We start from the raw sequence: 21,134 nt of genomic DNA, 5'->3' as shown, positions 1-21,134 counted from the left end.
TCCACTGACTGACAGAGGTAAGTGAAAAAGGTCAGATATGACATCTCGATCCACTGCATCACTAACTGAAATATCTGTAGATTTAGTAAAGGTGAGCAATTGGGAGGTATATATAAAAAGTCCCGAGATCTGCCTGAGACCATGAGCCATTCCAGAGCTTAATTGTTTTTGCTCTGCGCAGATTGCAAGATGCCTAGGCCTTATACTAAGCACTTAGGAAGGAAGTAATTTAGGACAGTCTCTCAACCAAAAGGGGCTGCCATTCTGCTTTTGCACGGGTAGGTGATTTTGATGATATAGTTACCATGTGAGCGTCATCCAAGTTTGGTTAAAGAACATTTTGATAATACCGGAAGACATGGGAATAAAGGGATCATTTCCAAAAGTTTGCCGAGGCAAGATATGCCCTATTTGCAAGATGGAACACCCGATGATATGGTCTTCAATCCCTTAGGAGTACCCTCCCGAATGAATGTGGGACAAATATTTGAAAGCTCGCTCGGATTAGCGGGGGATCTGCTAAAGAAACATTATAGAATAGCACCCTTTGATGAGAGATATGAGCAAGAGGCTTCAAGAAAACTTGTGTTTTCAGAATTATATGAAGCCAATAAAGAAACAAAAAAATCCATGGGTATTTGAACCCGAGTACCCGGGAAAAAGCAGAATATTTGATGGAAGAATAGGCGACCCCTTTGTAGGGCATCATTAGTTTAACACCGGGCTAATGCATTTTTCTTAAAAAAACTCAAATGGAAATCAATGCCAAAGGGCCAAAGGCCATGGGTGCCTGTGGACCTAAGTGGTAGAACCTAGAGCCCTACTGGGTCTGGGGCGTAGGTGGTATGGGAAGGAGGGAGGCGGGCGTGGGCTGGAGTGCGGCGGCCGGACGGCGCCTCGCGCCGTCCTTGCGACCACGGTGGCGGCGGCTAAGGCAAGTGGCGGCTAGGGTTTAGGGTTTCCGGCTCCTCTGGGAGCCGGGCAATAGAATAGTCTTATTGCTTAAATCTCAAAATAGTATTACAATCTGTTTATATAACCATAACGTGAAATAAAACTAAGATAACTTGCGGGCTAAGCTTGCCCGGTGGGCCTCCTACGGCTGTAGGTCTAGCCGGTCATAACATCTCTCCCCGCCTGCGCAAACAGCTCGTCCTCGAGTTGAAACTCTGGATAGTGTTGATGGAACTCCTCGCGCTGCTCCCAAGTGGCGTCCTCTGCCAGAAGTCCAGCCCAGTGAATCAGCATGTACCACACGCCTCGACGTAGCTGGGCCTGCAAGACCTTCTCCGGTCCAGGAAGAAGACGTCCGTCGGCAGTCGGGGGAAGCGCGGGAGGGCCCGCGGGTGGCTCTCCACGGAAGGGCTTGAGTAGCCCCACATGGAAGACGTCGTGGATGCGAGCGCCCATCGAAAGCTGAAGGCGGTAAGCCACCTTCCCAATGCGCTCCAGTATAGCAAAGGGCCCGACATAGCGAGGACCCAGCTTCTTCTTCGCGTGGGGGTCTAGTGACTGCGTTGAGCGGTGAAGAAGACACAGCCACACCCAATCGCCCACCGCGAACTCCGCCTCACGATGATGACCGTCGTAGCAGTGTTTGGCCAACTGATGGGCCTGAAGGAGGCGTTGTCGGACCTCCGCGAGCATCTCGTCGCGGCTCCGCAGAAGGTCCCCGGCCGCCTCGGTCCGAGCTATGGACGGATCAACCAGAAGAATCGGCGGAGGCGGGCGGCCATAGACTACCTCAAAAGGCGTGGCGCGGAGGGCGGAGTGATAGGAGGTGTTGTAGCAGTACTCCAGAGAGCCAATCCACCCATGCACGAGGACGATCACCTGTGACACAACGCAAATACATGGCAATCAACTTGTTGACGACCTCGGACTGGCCATCCTTTTGAGGGTGGAAGGCTGTGCTCAGGCGGAGCTTCACGCCCGCCATCCTGAAGAGGTCGCGCCACACATGCCCCGTAAACACGGGGTCCCGATCATTGACGATCAAAGAGGGAAACCCGTGGAGGCGGACGATCCCGTCGAAGAAGGCCCGGGCCACGTACGCCGTCGTGTAGGGGTGACCGAGCGTAATGAAGTGAGCATACTTGGAGAAGCGGTCGACCATCGTGAGAATGACCGATTTGCCGCCCACCTTAGGGAGGCCCTCGATGAAGTCCATGGAGATATCCGCCCAGACCTGAGATGACACCTCCAAGGGCTGGAGCAGACCAGCCGGCCGTAGCGTCTCTGTCTTGTTGCGCTGGCACGTCACACAAGACCGAACCCAGTCACGGACCAGGGCCCGATCACCAGGGATGTAGAAGTCGGCGCGGAGACGATGAAGAGTTTTCTGCACACCCTCATGGCCCGTCGAGTGGGCCAACAACAGCACCTGGTGACGGAGATCGTCATGCGCCGGCACAAAGACCCGGCGCCCGTGGAGGAGCAGGCCATCGGTGAAGCGCCAAGGCTCCTCCAAGTCGCCCGCAGCCAGCTGCTGCTGAAGGAGAAGGGCGTCGGCCGCGGTCGCTGTCGCCCAGCGAATGTCGGTGAAGAGGCCGAAGGTCAGCACAGAGCGGATGCATATCACCGTCCCCTCTGCGTCGACGACAGTGGCGTCGTGGTCGGCGTCGCGGCGAGACAAGGCGTCGGCCACGGTGTTAAGACGATCGGGGCGATAGTCGACGGAGAAGTCGAAGCAGAAGAGCTTGCTGATCCACTGGTGCTGCGGCACGGTCGAGAGCCTCTGGTCCAGCAAAAACTTGAGGCTGTAGTGGTCCGTGCGAATCTGGAAAGACCGACCCCACAGATAGGGCCGCCAGTGGCGCACCGCCTGCACCAATCCAATGAGCTCGCGCTCATATGCCGCGAGCTTAAGATGGCGTAGAGCGAAAGGCCTGCTGAAGAAGGCGAGAGGTCCCTCGCCCTGATGAAGCACGGCGTCGAACCCCGCACCGAAGGCGTCGCAGTCCACCACAAATGGGCGGTCAAAATCTGGCATCTGAAGAACGGGCCCCATCATGAGGGCCCCCTTGAGGGCCTCGAATGCCGTCGTCGCCTCGTCGTCCCAAGCAAAAGCATCACGATGCAGCAAACGCGTGAGGGGCGATGCGATGAGGCCGAACTCCCGGATAAACTCCCGGCAGTAGCCCGTAAGGCCCAGAAAACCGCGAAGAGCCCGCGGCGATTGCGGCGTCGGCCAGGCTGCGACGGCCGCCACCTTGTCGGCATCCATGGCAACCCCATCGGCCGAGATGACGTGGCCGAGGTAGGCGACCGACGATGTCCCGAACGAGCACTTCGAGCGCTTAAGATGAAGATGGTGCGCCCGAAGCTCGTTGAAGACGATGGCGACGTGCTGAAGGTGCTCCGCCCAAGATGCGCTGTAGATAAGAATGTCATCAAAGAAAACGAGTACAAACCGACGTAGGTAGGGCCGAAGGACGTCGTTCATCAGAGCCTGGAAGGTCGCCGGGGCGTTGGAAAGGCCGAAGGGCATCTCCAAGAACTCGAAGTGGCCATGGTGAGTCCGAAACACCGTCTTGGCGATGTCGTCCGGGTGCATGCGCACCTGGTGGTAGCCTGACCGGAGATCGAGCTTGGTGAAGAAACGCGCCCCATGTAGCTCGTCCAAGAGCTCATCAACCACCGGAATTGGAAACTTGTCCTTAAGTGTGAGAGCATTAAGGGCATGGTAGTCGATGCAGAAGCGCCACGTGCCGTCTGACTTGCGGACGAGGAGGACCGGCGCGGTGAACGGCGAGGTGGAGATCCGGATGATGCCCGCGGCGAGCATCAGTGCGCACTGCCGCTCCAACTCGTCCTTCTATAGCTGCGGGTAGCGGTAGCGACGAACGGCCACCGGTGCCGAGCCCGGCAGAAGGTGAATATGGTGATCATATGCCCGGGCTGGTGGAAGGCCCTGTGGCTCGGTGAAGAGGTCGCCGTGCTGCTGCAGAAGGTGATCCAACAGTGGGTGCTCGGCCTCGGAGGTAGCCGTGGCCAGCTGGAGCTGCGGCGCCACCTGGGAGGTGCCCCCAACGCCGTCCCACCGGATGCGGCGTCCCAACCGCCAGAATGTCATCTTCAGAGCGTCGAAGTCCCAAAGGATGGGACCGAGGGCCCGTAGAAAGTCGACGCAAAGGATGAAGTCGAAACAGCCCAAATCAATGCCCGCACATGTGATGGAGAAGTGTTCGTCGCTGATGGTGATGGGCATGTTCCGTGCGAGCCCATGGCACCGGAGACGATCGCCGTTGGCCACCGTGACCCGAAGCTGCTCCCCGCCCGTCGGCTGAAGCCCTAAGCGACGCATGGTAGCCTCGGGCAGGAAGTTATGGGTGGAGCCTGTATCCACCAAGGCCACCAAGCGCTCGCCATGGATCATCACCGGCAAAAGCACGGTCCTCTCACCGCGGATGCCAGCGAGCGCATGGAGAGAGACCACGAGTGTCGTCGCTGGGGCGGCGGCGGGTGCGGCCTCCGCAGCCGCTGGGGGTGGCAGTGTGTCGGCCGTGTCGGCCAGGGTGCCCTCCTCGATGTAGTCGGCCGTCTCCAAGTAGAAGAGGTGCGGGCAGACATGGCTCGGCGTATAGGGCTCGTCGCAGTTAAAGCAGAGGCCCTGGCGCCGCCGCTCCATCTACTCCGCAAGAGAGCCGACGAAAGGGCCGCGTCGCGGCCGGGGTGGTACTCGTCGGAGCGGCCAAGGGTGGACGGCCCGGCGCCGGGGCCTGCCGGGCGGCCTGTCGGCCTCCTCGAGCTGGCGTTGCCTGCTGCATAGCCTGCGCGCGACACTCGAAGGCGCGGGCGTAGTACATGGCCGTCTGGAGATCCCGAGGTCCGCGAAGCTCCACGTCCATGCGGATGTGATCCGGAAGGCCACCGATGAAGAGGTCGACCCGCTGATGCGCCATCACGCCTGAAGCATGGCACGCCAGGGCCAGGAAGCGGTCGGCGAAGTCCTGCACTGTGGAGGTGAAGGGAAGGCGACCGAGCTCCGCCAAGCGGCTCCCGCGGACCGGGGGCCCAAAGCGAAGGAGGCAGAGCTCGCGGAAGCGCTCCCAAGGGGGCATTGCCGCCCTCGTCCTGCTCGAGGGCGTAATACCATGTCTGTGCCGCACCGTGGAGGTGGTAGGAGGCGAGCCAGGTACGCTCCGATGTGAGGGTGCGCTGCCCGTGAAAGAACTGGTCGCACTGGTTGAGCCAGTTGAGGGGGTCCTCCATGCCGTCATAGGTGGCGAAGTCGATTTTGGTATTACCGCGACGGTGTCTGCGCCGGAGCGCCGTGTCGAACTGGCTCGAAGGAGCGGAGCAGGGCGGCCGGTGGCGCCTGGTCGGAGTACTCCGGGTAGCGACCTGCGGTGCCGGAAGGCCGCCAAACTGCGGGAACGGGGTCGGCTGTTCGGAAGCCGCGGTGTAGACCGGCGATGGAGAAGACCCAGCCGCCCATGCTGGTATTGGCGACGGAGAGGGCGGGAACCGGACCTGATTGATGGGCAGGCCGGCCTGCGAGGGCGCCCCCGAGCTGGGCAGGGGTGGTGCCGGTGGTTGCATCATCGGCGGTGGAGTGTGGACGGGCGCGACGAGTGTTGCGGTTGCCGTAGTGGGCCACTACGGCCAAAGAGGGCCCGCTGTGGGGTGCTGATGAGGCTGCAACAGCAGCGATGGCGGCCCGCTGGGGTGGCCCGCCTGAAACGGTAGCAGCGGGAGGCCGCTGCCTGCGGCAGCGCCCTGTGATGGCCACGGCAGCACGGGGTGGCCGTAGGCGGCGATCGGCGCAGCCGGTGATGGTGCGTAGGGCCCTGCCATGTGCAGATGGAGGCCCTGGACTGCCGTCAGAAGATGCTGCAACGTGGTGGTCATCTGCTCTGGCATGAAGATGGCGATCGGCGGTGGCGCGGGGGTGACGGGGGCTGGCGACGTTGGGGCCGGCGGTGTTGGGGTCGGCGGCGTTGGGGCCCCCGCGGTGGTGCTCGGCCTCAGCAGTGTCGGGGGCCCGTCGGTGGTCATGGGGGGGGGAGGGGACAGCGAGGCGGTGGTGCCGGAGGGCAGCGGCGGCATGGGTGATGGGGAAGACATGATCGAACCGGAGTCTCTGGATACCAAATTGGTAGAACCTAGAGCCGTACCGGGTCTGGGGCGTAGGTGGTATGGGAAGGAGGGAGGCGGGCGTGGGCTGGAGCGCGGCGGCCGGCGGCGAGGCGCCGTCCTTGCGATGGCGGCGGCGGCGGCAAAGGCAAGTGGCGACTAGGGCTTAGGGTTTTCGGCTCCTTTGGGAGCCGGGCAATAGAATAGTCTTATTGCTTAAATCTCAAAATAGTCTTACAATCTGTTTATATAACCATAACGTGAAATAAAACTAAGATAACTTGCGGGCTAAGCTTGCCCGGTGGGCCTCCTACGGCTGTAGGTCCGGCCGGTCATAACACTAAGTCAGCCTAAACATAAATCAACCGAGATAAGGTTCAGGTTAAATAGTTTCATGTTCGATGTAAGATTATAGTTCAGTGTTCAAGTCAGTTCAAGAACATAAATACTCCTTTCACTTTATATTTCTCTACTTTGTGAAGTTATGCCACTCTTTTTGTTAAGGCGTCACTCAACTTTGCAATCTTCATATGTACCAAAACCAAACCTCTGTTTTATCTCAAAATAAAAGTAAAAACAGGACATATAATTGACATATACAAGTGTGGAACGAAACATGGTACAACGAATATATGGAGCAATAGAAGGCATGTTCTCTTTCAGTATCAAATTGATCAGTACAACATCTCAAAAGCAAAAAGAAAGAAAGATGAAGGGCTCATGATCGACGTCTCGATTTCCACTGAAAGAACTAAGCACGTAAAGCCCTGAACACTTCTGGTTGGCTTCCTCTGAATCCTGCAGGCACTTCTCTGAAGAAAGGAAGGAGAGAGGACTGTGAGCTAGCATCCTCCCATTCTAAACTTTCCCACCATTTTCGCTCGCCAAATATCAGCGGTGAACTCTCGGCGCCCACTAAGTTCTGTGGCAGCTTCATTAGCATGGGGCATCCATAAACGAGCAAGCGCATCAATGATGGGAAGGTGATTCTGCCATCACAGATGCTATGTAGGTTCTTCAGATTAGGTAACGCCATGGACTTGAGTCGAGGGAAGGACCTTGTGGCAGATAGCACAGCTTCTTCATCTTTACCCACCAGCTCAACTATCGAGTCACAGTCACCCAAGTATACACTTTCGAGGCAAGGCAGCCATGTGATCCATGTGATGGATATCAACTTGTGGCAATGTGAGATGGATATTCTCCTGAGGCCTGAAAGGCAAGTGTTGGGTTCAATACCTTTAAACTCAACCCTCTGAAGTGCTACCAGACTATATAGAAGTAGTGTTTCTAGCCTTGGCAAGCACCAACCTGGGTCTATATCTGTCTGACCTATCACTATGTCCTCCAAAAGATTGATGTGTTCCAGTGACAGAGCTTTCATGTATCTAGCCTTGCTACTTGCAAGGAGCAGTGGTGATATCTGAAGAGATTGCAAGCCTTCAAGAGCTCTAATGCAGAGGCCGCTTACAAAGGCTCTGGGCAAGTTACAGATCTTCCACATTGAGTCTGAATCTTGTACTGTAAAACTAATATCCCGTAGCCTAGTTAAACTTTTGAGTTCTTCGATATATCGTGCTGAGTAATCAATTGTCAAATCATGACATCGATATAAATCTAACCGCCTTAACATCTTCAGTCTAGCTAGCAAACCATTTGGTATATTTCTGAGACGGAAGGTGCTCTGCAATTGTAAGTACCTTAGATCTTCCAACTGCCCCAGCTCCTCTGGCAATGATTGTATTGGTGTCCGAGAAAGAGTAAGGAACTGCAAGCTCGTTAATGCTCCTATTTCTGATGGTATTTCTTGGATCTGTATTCCAGAAAGATCCAAATAATTGAGTGATTTCATGGCAGAGAAAAAACCAGCTGGGAACTCAGAAATATGCTCACTGTTTGCTATCATTAATGTTAACAGGTCAGGGCAGCTGCAAGAACTAGGAATTGTCTTAATATCATCACCATATAGGAAGATTCTATCAGCGGTGCTCCAAACGTCTGGTTGGGTGTGTTCTCTTTGGTCCACCAGCCACTTCTCTTTACGCATCCCGTTCTGTTTTGTCGCTACAATCCACAAGGCTAGATCTTGAACAACATGGTGCATTTTCACACGTTTCTCCCCTCTGCCAGAGGATTCAAGCAAGAACGATCTTTTCAAAATTTCAATAATAGAATATCCAATCAAGTAAGTTCTTTCAATATCATCATCCTCACCTAGCAGTCCATGCCCCATCCAAATGTGAATTAAACCAATAGAATCCCAATCATCATCTGGATGTTGTGCGGTAGTCCCCGCAAATAGTAGAAAGCACATTCTAATCACATCACTTTGCAAGCTATCATAACTAATTTTCAGTATAGGAAAGAGTTCGTTATCTGAACCAGAAACCTCATGGAAAACTGAATCTTCTACTAACATCAAACTGTATTCCCATTCTTCTGAAGCTACCTTGGAAGCCATAGCCTGCCCAGTTATCTTAATTGCTAGTGGAAGACCTCCACATTTTGCAGCAATCTTCTTGGCACATCCCCTAATTCGAGCATCTTCCGTCTTTCTTTCACCAACAACCTCTTTAAACAGCTGCCACGAATGATCAGAATTCAAGCATTTCAACTGTATAACGTTTTCAAAAATTTGCATTCTACCACAGACATCCAAAGATCGTGTTGTGATCACCACAGTCTGACTATTTTGAAGGCAACACTTCTTCGAACCATGTGGTATACCAACTTTCACTAGGTCCAGCATTTCCCAAAGATCATCAATCAGCAATAGGAATTTCTTTTCCTTTAAAAAGTTGAAAATAGCTCTAGCTCTGTGTGTTGCATCTCCATCATTTGTTAACAACAGTCCTAGTCCAGATGCAATGCTCTGCTGAACTGCCATCAAGTTTAGCTGCTTGCCAACTTCAATAAACATGACATGATCAAATACAGGCCTTTCAGAGCTATAATAGTTGTTGATTTGTTTAAGGAGAGTAGTTTTTCCTGACCCTCCCATGCCACATATGCCAATGATGTCGGTAGGGCCTTCCTCAATGCAACCGAAAACCTTGTTTCTGTAGTGTTCTTGGCCTACGATGTTTGCTGGTAAAGGCAACTCCAAACCAACTGGTGGGAGCAAACTTAATATATCATCCTTTTGAAGTGATCTCTTGTTAATATCTTCAATATCAGCTTTAACTTTTGCAGCAGATTTGCTAATTTTATAGTTAGACCAACAACTCCAGGAGCAGCGAAAGATATGTATGGTCCTTGCCTGGTACTTATTGCTGATGCTGCAAGCTTCAGCTTCAATAGACTGAGCACTCTCTGTCCACTTTGTTACTTGTACCTTCGGTCTCTTGCCTTCGCGTTCACCTAACTGAATGGTCTCCTCGATGGTATGTATGGAGTTCCTCAATTCATCAGCAGCTTTGGCTAGATTCTTGACATTGGTTTTAGGCTTCAGACAGTAGCCAATATGCTTCTTGATCGGCTCCCATAACTCATTTACAACGAGGGTAGCGATCGGGGTGAGTATGCCATTCTGAGCCATGTAGCTGCAAACAAGTAAATGAAGGTGTAATCGATAACGGAGCTACGACTATATTTATTTATGGAAATTGAACAAAAAGCAATTCAGCAATATATCTTGCAGATTTAAGTAAGTTTACTTTGAAGTATCGAGACTCGGTAAAATCATCCTTTTGATTTGCATGATTCTAAAAATGTAGGAATAAGAAAAATGCATTGTCAAGCCCATTCGAATCCTGTATGGTTTCTATTTGTTTGATTGCTCCATAGGAAAAACAGAGGATTCCTTCCAAGAGATTTGAGTGGATGCAATTTTTTTGATGAAATATAGTGCAACGAAGTCCGTATGAAAAATTACTGTAGGATTCAATCATAAGAATGAAACAGCCGATAGAAAAAATCCTAAGTATTTTAGTCCCCTGTATTTCCTGTTGAAATATGTACTGGTCAAAGTTAAAGGATAGCCAAGTACTTGGAGACCATACAGTGTCTATCTCGCTAAAATTGTGTTGTCTGCTGCAGGAATGAAGCAAGTGTGTCCTGTCGCGTACGTAGAAGGACATATCGTATCGATATATGAATCATGAACTTTTGGGACAACATTTACAGTTTTGCACTCTGGTTTGGAAGACATCAAAATAAAACAATATTGGCAAGGTATGGATGAAGTAAGTGAGAAAGAGGAATCAGCATCAATACCTTAGGAAGCTGGGAGTCGGTTCTTCTATCTCCTCCGCGCCTTCAGATTTGTGGCAAAGCTATGGCCGCCAAGGAGATGACAGCAGTTGCGATTGACCTCCCAGCAAAAACGAGCGTGTTAATCGTCTACCTGCGCCGGATGTAAGAAGAGGAGTGGAGAATTCAGCACTCAAGAGGGATGCGTGCGTGCTGTGTAGTCTAGTCAACAAGAGTGGTTCTCTCCCCCCACCCCCTCTTCTTTCAATCATACGAATCAAACAACCGATAAAGAAAAAACAAATCCTAATATTCCTATGAAAATCCTTTGAATCAAAGAGGCCTTGAATTTGTATCTTACCTCTAGTTGCTTTTACCTCATAAAAATACAGAATGTTCTTTAGAAAAAAAGGGCAAATACCTTCTGGCCAAAATGAATGGATAGCCGAGTTCTTGGGGAACATGCGGTATCTATCTCACTAAAATTTTGTTGTCTGCTGCAGGAACGAAGCAAGTGCGTCCTCTCACATCGATATGTAAATCATGAACTTTTTAGGAAAAACATTTGCAGTTTTGCACTCTGGTTTGGAAGACGTCAAAGAAAACGGTTTTTGCAGGTATGGATGAGGTAAGTGAGGAAGAAGAATTGGCATCAATCAGTACCTTGTTCTGGGTAAGCTGGGGGAGTCGGTTCTTTATCTCTTCAGATGCTGATGAAGCTCTGGTCACCAAGGAGATGGCAGCAGTTGCGATTGGCCTCCCAGCAATCTAGAGGGATGCTTAAGTATTCTAGTCAACAAGAGTGGTTGTAGCAAAAAAAAAAAAAACAACCCCTTATCCTTGAACAGTCAACAAGAGAGTGGTTGTATTATTGTGCTCCATTCACTATCAGCGGAACCTACCTAATGAAATCTATCTTCGTCGTTGTTAATTGCCAAACACAATTGAAAACGAGTACCTTGGACCAGTAAACCGGTCCACCTGTACGCGCGTTTGTTTGTCCGCGTTGAAATCGCCAAGAAAAGTATGGAGTAGAATTCAAGATGGCAACGGGGACGAAACCCACCGGGTTTTGCCTGCCCAAACCTATCCCCACGAGAAAATTGTAAACCCGTCCCCGTCCCCGTGCGCACGGATAACTTTTTGCCCGTCCCCTAAACCCTTTGGGTCTTCTAAACCCATGGGGAACCCACAGGAAAATCGACATATTTAAGTAAACATAGTAGCAACAAAGAATAGCATTTCATAAGCAAAAGAAGCATATTTCAGTAGCATAACTTGAGCAAATTTCAGCACAATACAATAGTACATGGTTCAGCCTGTGCGGGAGGGAGAGAGACTTGAGAATCGAGCGACCGAGCGAGGCTGCGAGGGGTTGGTTTGGAGTTGGACTCGAGGGCCTCAACTCTGGGGGCTCGGGCGATGTGGCTTTGGGCCGCTTGGGCGATGGATCAGTGCATTTAAAAAAAAAACTTATTTTACCGGGTATTGTCGGGTTTCGGGTTCAGGGACTACCGAAATGGGTGTAAGCCCATGAATCATGCTGGGTTGTATAATGTGCCAGAGGAGGCTGTTAATTTTCTTGAGGTACTTGCTTATCTAGTTACAGATGTTTTCCAAGTAGAGAGTGGTGGCAACACACGTTCCTGCTCTGGTTTCAGCAAATACACCTTCGATGTACTTGTTTATCTTGGATGTACGCTGAGGTCCAGATATTCTTGGAAAATGATCTCTAAGCTTTTGAGATGGATCTCTAAAACAAGTTGCTTGGGTGGTTCAGTAGGGTAAACAGGTGTAATGCAGCAGAAATTATTTCACCGGTGTCATAAAAGATAGGACTGGTACTCTGAAGCTGATGCATGTTTCAATTTTGACAGCTGTGAAAACCTCAGTTTTATTCACAACTCCTTGTAAACAGATTTGTGTAAAACAAAAAGCAAGCACAAGCTACAAATTGCTCATTTAACTGTAGCATGCTATAATTAGGGCATCCTCAAACTCTAAAACATTGAAGGGGGCCTTACAACATTACTATAATTGAACCACCAGAAGATAAATAAAATGCGCAATGCCGTTTTGCTCTGACGCCCTCGAGTCCGGTCTTTCGGCTTCAGGTTCCCTTCCTGTCTTTCCTCAGAGTTACATAAGTGGGGAATGTGAAGAGCTTCTCTAGAAAATCTGGTTCATCAAGGCCCTGAAGAGAACAGATACACGAGCAGGCAAATTGCGATAAGTATATACTACCTCCGTCTTGGTTTATTGGTCCCCTTCATATTTTGTGTCAAATTTGACCATAAATTTAACTAACAAAATGTTAATGCATGTCACCAAAAATTATATTGGTGGATTCGTATTTGAACATAGTTTCTCATGGTATATGTTTTTATGACATGCATTGACATTTTATTAGTTAAATCTATGGTCAAAATTTGACACTAAATACGAAAGAGACCAATAAACCAGGACGGAGGTATTAGAATCAGAGTTGATGCTACGAATGGTAGAATGCAGCGCAAGACATGCCGTACCTCATACATATCTCTTAGCTTAGCCTCAGCTTCCTCCTGTAGAGGAGGGGGGGGGGGGGGGGGGGAATAAACACATGTAATTAGCAATTGGAGCAACAAAAATAATGCTAGGCTCGCCACGAAATAAACCATATCATACCTCATCATCGGTGTCGCTAAACTCCCTACGGCATCCAAATGGCAGATACACTTTCAAGTGACCAGCAATGTATTTGTCAGTGCTGCTGGGGTGCTTCATATCAGGAGATCCGTTGTTGGTACAACCATAGCAGCAACCTTTATTAAACACAAGGAGAGAGTTAACTGACGAGTAACAAGCCAGTAGAAGCAAGAGTGCATGAACCGGTTTGAGATGTTATAAATGCAAATCCAAGTTTAACCCACAAATTGCATTAAGCAATTCTTAATTTCAGATGTGAATATATATGGAATACCGTTATCAGTCGGTTTGAGCATGCAGAAACAGCTGACCACCAATTCTTCATGTTGTCCCTGTCGCACACGTTTAATTTCCGCGAAGAATAGATCGTCGACGCCATGGGGGACACCATCAGCTCCTTTAGCCCTTGTAGTGATATTGAGATGATAGTACCACACGCGGTTCTCACAAATTGATTGATATTGCACAACGTCTTTGAGCTCATTTGCAAGATCCTAAAATGAGAAGCATGACTCAGATGAGCAACATGAGCAAAAAGACATAGTGCAACCCTGGTAGCAGGACAGAAAAAGCAAGTAGAGAGTGATAGTGAGCAGACCCCCAAAAGATTGTGATTCTCGTTATACTTGTCTACTAAAGCTTGAGCCAATAGGCACATCCGATTATGGCTTTGCTCAACCACATGAGATTTTGAACGCTTCTTCCTTCTGCCATCAGGCCAGTAAAGACATTGTTGTACGACCTTATCCAGTCGAGAAGCGCTGCCTTGCTCCGGGCACCTAGTTTAGATCAGAGCATTGGTTGGTATGTTGCACTTTCTCAGTACTGGAAAAAACAAGGCATGTTATGTAAGTACTCTGCCAATGTTACAGGTGAACTAGTTTCCATGGAACTTTCTTGGATAGGAAGGGATCAAACAGCTCCCAAGTTACCTTTATAGCATAACTCATGGTACAAAAAACAAACACAACTGGATTGGTTACATGCCTATAAGCTCTGAATCAATAAACTTAGTTGTGCCTGAAAGAAAGGCATCCCTATCCCCAACTCAGTGAGCTCTTACCACACTGTTTTGACTAGTTAATGTGACTTAACGTCATGGCTGTAATCATTGTTGTTTAGTATGAGGAAACAGACCTGTTTGAGTGTGCCTGGCTCAATGCTAACCAATTGTACAAAAGTGCACTTTGCTAATTTTCAGCTATGCACAGGAAACTAACCTCACAGATAAAACACCACCAACAACTCTCTCACTGACAGTAAAAAAAGAAGAAGCTCTGTTAACTTTGAGTGGCCACGAAATTTAATTAACTAACTAATCCAGCCTGGTATTTTCCTACAATCAACTTGTGAGCTTTTCAGTAGTCCAGCTTAGGGCCATTCATTACATTCCTTGACAAATGTGATTATCTTCTGTGGCCTACATCCTAGAAGCATGTGTATGTGCACGAAAGAAGGGAGATACGAACCAGAATGAAGTCGAGAAACCTTACATTTTGGTGACCCGGCGGTCATGCAGATGGCGATCAATAGCATTGTCAGCTTCCTGCAAGCTCTTGAATGGCCCGCCCAAATGAGGATACGTGTGGAAAGATCCTGAAAGATCCACCATGATGTAGAATTGGAGCCCCCAGTCACGCGGTAGCCGGGACAAAATAGGTGAACCAGGAGCTACTGCCTCCGACACCGAAGCGCTGAGCGACTCATTCAAGGACGGTGTGCCGAGTTTGTGCAGATGATGATGATGCAGGTTCAGCAAGATGCTCCTCCTCCTCGTGCCTGAATTGAAATAACAACTTGTCTCAGAAAAATGAATGGATGGTAAAATACAGAACGCTCCCTCCCAGACCTCTAGTTCCCAGAGGGTAAGTAGAAATATTCGGGCAACTTGCGACATGAATGAATCCATCCAACTAACATACAGAGGAACTTCCTGAACCTGTCCTAGTTCCTAGAGGCTAAGTAGAAAGGTTCCGGTAACTCGCGGCATGAATGAACCAACCCAACTAAAATACAGAGGAATTTCTTCCCCTCCCCCCCAAAAGAAAACAGAGGAATTTCTACACGAACACTCCCTCGCTACCCAGCAAAAAAAAAAAAAAAACAGAGGAATTTCTTCCGCCGGTCGACCTGTCGACAAATACGACGGACTGATTTCGAATAGAGGGGGGTAGCCTAGCCATACGGTGGAGGCGACGGCGGGTCGCGGCGTCTCCGGACCCGGGGGAGTTCGCCGGCACGGGCTGCGCCTGCGCCATAGATCATCACTGCCGCTGCATCCCCCTGTTCGATCGGTGCGTCCTTGAGCCGGGGGCGGCTTGGGGTTGGGGGCCGGCCGGGAGGGATTAGTTAGTCTTATGGTTTCCGTTATTCTATTTACCAGCAAATATGCCCGTGCGTTGCAACGGAAGAAAAACAATTAGATTATATAGATATGATAGAGATAAAAAAAAATTTAAATCAAATGCAAGGATGAGATAAGGATTTTCAATATGTCATTTCACAAACTATGTCTGAGTGATGTTATGATGAGAACGGACATTTAAAAAGTCATTTCAAAAACAGAAAATGTGATGGTCTCATCATGACTTAATTTTCTAAGGTGCCACAACGAAAAATATTTTTTTCGTTGAGCAAACTACATTGTTGGACAACTGCCTGAGCTAGACTGATACATGATGTATCTCACATTGACCTAGCGTAGCGATGTTTTCCAAAACCAGTAGAACTTTGGTACGAGAATAGTTGTGTATGGAGGCAAAACAGACATTTAGTCATTTCCATATAGTTTACAAAAACTAACCATAGCAAGATGTGTCAATTTTTTTGGGCTCGGCGCTGTAGAGAACACGAAAAATCTTTTTTTACCCGAGGCGTGAGGGACTAAATAAAATCATAAAACGACCTCTACAGATCTCCTAATAAAACCTCTACCTAAGCGATTGTTTGTTTTGTTCGTTACTTAAGAACCGGTTTTAATTTTTCTGAACATTTTCTAAAATTTCATGGACATTGTTTTCAAATTCCTGAATATGTGTTGAATATACGATTATATTTTTAAAAGTTATGAACATTTTTTATTTCATTGTTTTTTAAATCATGTTTGTCTATAATATGCGAACAATTTTTTTAATCATGAACATTTTATGATCCCCTAATAAAACTTTACAGATCCCCTAATAAAACATCTGCCTAAGCGATGGTTTATTTTGTTCGTTACTTAAGAATTAGTTTTAATTTTTGTGTACATTTTCTAAAATTTCATGGACATTGTTTTCAAATTCCCAAATATGTTTTGAATACACGCATATTTTAAAAATCAAGAATTTTTATTTTATTATTTTTTAAATCATAATTTTTTTAAATATGCGAACAGTTTTGTTTTTAAATCATGAAATTTTTATGATTTCTCAAATGTTTTCTGAATTCACAAACATTTTATGATGTATCTATATATTTTTTCAGTACTCGTAACTTTCTTGAAATTTGTTTTTTTGGCAATCCCAGAGTAATTTAAAGAAAGAAAAACAGAAAAAAATAAGAAAGGAAAAAGCAAAAGAAAAACAGGGACGTCAGTATGGGCCGGCCCATTACCGCCTGTATATTGTAGAAAAGGGGAGAAAAACAAAACTAACCATAGCAAGATGTGTCAATTTTTTTGGGCTCGGCGCTGTAGAGAACACGAAAAATCTTTTTTTACCCGAGGCGTGAGGGACTAAATAAAATCATAAAACGACCTCTACAGATCTCCTAATAAAACCTCTACCGAAGCGATTGTTTGTTTTGTTCGTTACTTAAGAACCGGTTTTAATTTTTCTGAACATTTTCTAAAATTTCATGGACATTGTTTTCAAATTCCCGAATATGTGTTGAATATACGATTATATTTTTAAAAGTTATGAACATTTTTTATTTCATTGTTTTTTAAATCATGTTTGTCTATAATATGCGAACAATTTTTTTAATCATGAACATTTTATGATCCCCTAATAAAACTTTACAAATCCCCTAATAAAACATCTGCCTAAGCGATGGTTTATTTTGTTCGTTACTTAAGAATTAGTTTTAATTTTTGTGTACATTTTCTAAAATTTCATGGACATTGTTTTCAAATTCCCAAATATGTTTTGAATACACGCATATTTTAAAAATCAAGAATTTTTATTTTATTATTTTTTAAATCGTAATTTTTTTAAATATGCGAACAGTTTTGTTTTTAAATCATGAAATTTTTATGATTTCTCAAATGTTTTCTGAATTCACAAACATTTTATGATGTATCTATATATTTTTTCAGTACTCGTAACTTTCTTGAAATTTGTTTTTTTGGCAATCCCAGAGTAATTTAAAGAAAGAAAAACAGAAAAAAATAAGAAAGGAAAAAGCAAAAGAAAAACAGGGACGTCAGTATGGGCCGGCCCATTACCGCCTGTATATTGCAGAAAAGGGGAGAAAAACAAAACTAACCATAGCAAGATGTGTCAATTTTTTTGGGCTCGGCGCTGTAGAGAACACGAAAAATCTTTTTTTACCCGAGGCGTGAGGGACTAAATAAAATCATAAAACGACCTCTACAGATCTCCTAATAAAACCTCTACCTAAGCGATTGTTTGTTTTGTTCGTTACTTAAGAACCGGTTTTAATTTTTCTGAACATTTTCTAAAATTTCATGGACATTGTTTTCAAATTCCCGAATATGTGTTGAATATACGATTATATTTTTAAAAGTTATGAACATTTTTTATTTCATTGTTTTTTAAATCATGTTTGTCTATAATATGCGAACAATTTTTTTAATCATGAACATTTTATGATCCCCTAATAAAACTTTACAAATCCCCTAATAAAACATCTGCCTAAGCGATGGTTTATTTTGTTCGTTACTTAAGAATTAGTTTTAATTTTTGTGTACATTTTCGAAAATTTCATGGACATTGTTTTCAAATTCCCAAATATGTTTTGAATACACGCATATTTTAAAAATCAAGAATTTTTATTTTATTATTTTTTAAATCGTAATTTTTTAAATATGCGAACAGTTTTGTTTTTAAATCATGAAATTTTTATGATTTCTCAAATGTTTTCTGAATTCACAAACATTTTATGATGTATCTATATATTTTTTCAGTACTCGTAACTTTCTTGAAATTTGTTTTTTTGGCAATCCCAGAGTAATTTAAAGAAAGAAAAACAGAAAAAAATAAGAAAGGAAAAAGCAAAAGAAAAACAGGGACGTCAGTATGGGCCGGCCCATTACCGCCTGTATATTGCAGAAAAGGGGAGAAAAACAAAACTAACCATAGCAAGATGTGTCAATTTTTTTGGGCTCGGCGCTGTAGAGAACACGAAAAATCTTTTTTTACCCGAGGCGTGAGGGACTAAATAAAATCATAAAACGACCTCTACAGATCTCCTAATAAAACCTCTACCTAAGCGATTGTTTGTTTTGTTCGTTACTTAAGAACCGGTTTTAATTTTTCTGAACATTTTCTAAAATTTCATGGACATTGTTTTCAAATTCCCGAATATGTGTTGAATATACGATTATATTTTTAAAAGTTATGAACATTTTTTATTTCATTGTTTTTTAAATCATGTTTGTCTATAATATGCGAACAATTTTTTTAATCATGAACATTTTATGATCCCCTAATAAAACTTTACAAATCCCCTAATAAAACATCTGCCTAAGCGATGGTTTATTTTGTTCGTTACTTAAGAATTAGTTTTAATTTTTGTGTACATTTTCTAAAATTTCATGGACATTGTTTTCAAATTCCCAAATATGTTTTGAATACACGCATATTTTAAAAATCAAGAATTTTTATTTTATTATTTTTTAAATCGTAATTTTTTTAAATATGCGAACAGTTTTGTTTTTAAATCATGAAATTTTTATGATTTCTCAAATGTTTTCTGAATTCACAAACATTTTATGATGTATCTATATATTTTTTCAGTACTCGTAACTTTCTTGAAATTTGTTTTTTTGGCAATCCCAGAGTAATTTAAAGAAAGAAAAACAGAAAAAAATAAGAAAGGAAAAAGCAAAAGAAAAACAGGGACGTCAGTATGGGCCGGCCCATTACCGCCTGTATATTGCAGAAAAGGGGAGAAAAACAAAACTAACCATAGCAAGATGTGTCAATTTTTTTGGGCTCGGCGCTGTAGAGAACACGAAAAATCTTTTTTTACCCGAGGCGTGAGGGACTAAATAAAATCATAAAACGACCTCTACAGATCTCCTAATAAAACCTCTACCTAAGCGATTGTTTGTTTTGTTCGTTACTTAAGAACCGGTTTTAATTTTTCTGAACATTTTCTAAAATTTCATGGACATTGTTTTCAAATTCCCGAATATGTGTTGAATATACGATTATATTTTTAAAAGTTATGAACATTTTTTATTTCATTGTTTTTTAAATCATGTTTGTCTATAATATGCGAACAATTTTTTAATCATGAACATTTTATGATCCCCTAATAAAACTTTACAGATCCCCTAATAAAACATCTGCCTAAGCGATGGTTTATTTTGTTCGTTACTTAAGAATTAGTTTTAATTTTTGTGTACATTTTCTAAAATTTCATGGACATTGTTTTCAAATTCCCAAATATGTTTTGAATACACGCATATTTTAAAAATCAAGAATTTTTATTTTATTATTTTTTAAATCGTAATTTTTTTAAATATGCGAACAGTTTTGTTTTTAAATCATGAAATTTTTATGATTTCTCAAATGTTTTCTGAATTCACAAACATTTTATGATGTATCTATATATTTTTTCAGTACTCGTAACTTTCTTGAAATTTGTTTTTTTGGCAATCCCAGAGTAATTTAAAGAAAGAAAAACAGAAAAAAATAAGAAAGGAAAAAGCAAAAGAAAAACAGGGACGTCAGTATGGGCCGGCCCATTACCGCCTGTATATTGCAGAAAAGGGGAGAAAAACAAAACTAACCATAGCAAGATGTGTCAATTTTTTTGGGCTCGGCGCTGTAGAGAACACGAATTTTTTTTTTTACCCGAGGCGTGAGGGACTAAATAAAATCATAAAACGACCTCTACAGATCTCCTAATAAAACCTCTACCTAAGCGATTGTTTGTTTTGTTCGTTACTTAAGAACCGGTTTTAATTTTTCTGAACATTTTCTAAAATTTCATGGACATTGTTTTCAAATTCCCGAATATGTGTTGAATATACGATTATATTTTTAAAAGTTATGAACATTTTTTATTTCATTGTTTTTTAAATCATGTTTGTCTATAATATGCGAACAATTTTTTTAATCATGAACATTTTATGATCCCCTAATAAAACTTTACAGATCCCCTAATAAAACCTCTGCCTAAGCGATGGTTTATTTTGTTCATTATTTAAGAATTAGTTTTAATTTTTGTGTACATTTTCTAAAATTTCATGGACATTGTTTTCAAATTCCCAAATATGTTTTGAATACACGCATATTTTAAAAATCAAGAATTTTTATTTTATTATTTTTTAAATCGTAAATTTTTTAAATATGCGAACAGTTTTGTTTTTAAATCATGAAATTTTTATGATTTCTCAAATGTTTTCTGAATTCACAAACATTTTATGATGTATCTACATATTTTTTCAGTACTCGTAACTTTCTTGAAATTTGTTTTTTTGGCAATCCCAGAGTAATTTAAAGAAAGAAAAACAGAAAAAAATAAGAAAGGAAAAAGCAAAAGAAAAACAGGGACGTCAGTATGGGCCGGCCCATTACCGCCTGTATATTGCAGAAAAGGGGAGAAAAAGGGTACTACCAGGGGATCGAACCCTGGTGTCGCGTGCGGACGGCTTTGGCCTTAGGCACTGCGCTGGCTTCCTACAACTGTTATATATTTGTATTGACGGTCCTATAAGAACCAAATTTGACGGTGATTTTACATAAAAAAAAAATCGTTTTCTTTACTTACCGGTGGCATGGTGGGTAAATAGGGACAACTTCAGGGGCAATTTATATGACGGACGACAGAAACCCAATTCTCTTTATTATTAGGTAAAGATAAAGAGGTAAAGATTTATCAACTAGGACAATGCCCGTGCGTTGCAACGGAATACACATCCTAACAAAACATCCGGGATACAAATCCTAACACAACACCCAAAGCAAATCTCAAACACGTATGGTTACAAACATATGTTCCTT

The 21,134-nt window shown here is 44.5% G+C and overlaps 2 protein-coding genes across 3 annotated transcripts; both read right to left on the bottom strand.

The window, feature by feature from the left end:
- Positions 1-6,480: 6,480 nt before the first annotated feature.
- On the bottom strand, positions 6,481-11,065 carry LOC123047302 (probable disease resistance protein At1g61300). Of its 2 annotated transcripts, XM_044470816.1 has the most exons (3): positions 10,933-11,065; positions 10,294-10,423; positions 6,481-9,620 (listed from the first exon to the last, which is right to left on the bottom strand). In XM_044470816.1, the coding sequence occupies exon 3, from the start codon at positions 9,614-9,616 to the stop codon at positions 6,830-6,832; it is 2,787 nt and encodes a 928-aa protein (XP_044326751.1). In that variant the 5' UTR covers positions 9,617-9,620; positions 10,294-10,423; positions 10,933-11,065; the 3' UTR covers positions 6,481-6,829. The 2 variants fall into 2 exon arrangements, with proteins under 2 accessions (XP_044326751.1, XP_044326752.1); XM_044470817.1 differs by having other exon boundaries at positions 10,294-11,020.
- Positions 11,066-12,304: 1,239 nt separating this feature from the next.
- LOC123042650 (uncharacterized) lies at positions 12,305-15,286 on the bottom strand. The gene is made up of 7 exons (XM_044465065.1): positions 15,143-15,286; positions 14,451-14,736; positions 13,556-13,736; positions 13,232-13,451; positions 12,937-13,073; positions 12,798-12,833; positions 12,305-12,463 (listed from the first exon to the last, which is right to left on the bottom strand). Exons 1-7 carry the CDS (start codon positions 15,213-15,215, stop codon positions 12,380-12,382), a joined length of 1,017 nt encoding a protein of 338 aa, XP_044321000.1. The 5' UTR covers positions 15,216-15,286; the 3' UTR covers positions 12,305-12,379.
- Positions 15,287-21,134: the final 5,848 nt, after the last annotated feature.

Source organism: Triticum aestivum, chromosome 2B, assembly GCF_018294505.1.
Source record: "Triticum aestivum cultivar Chinese Spring chromosome 2B, IWGSC CS RefSeq v2.1, whole genome shotgun sequence".
NCBI lineage: Eukaryota > Viridiplantae > Streptophyta > Magnoliopsida > Poales > Poaceae > Triticum > Triticum aestivum.
This window is presented reverse-complemented; position numbering and strand designations above follow the sequence as displayed.

Coding starts and splice junctions, on each gene's coding strand:
- LOC123047302 (XM_044470816.1), bottom strand. CDS start 9,616: ATGGCTCAGAATGGCATACTCACCCCGATCGCTACCCTCGTTGTAAAT.
- LOC123042650 (XM_044465065.1), bottom strand. CDS start 15,215: ATGGCGCAGGCGCAGCCCGTGCCGGCGAACTCCCCCGGGTCCGGAGAC. Junction 13,452..13,555: donor AGAATCACAATCTTTTGGGG/GTCTGCTCACTA, acceptor TTCTCATTTTAG/GATCTTGCAAATGAGCTCAA. Junction 12,464..12,797: donor AGCTAAGAGATATGTATGAG/GTACGGCATGTC, acceptor TGTTCTCTTCAG/GGCCTTGATGAACCAGATTT.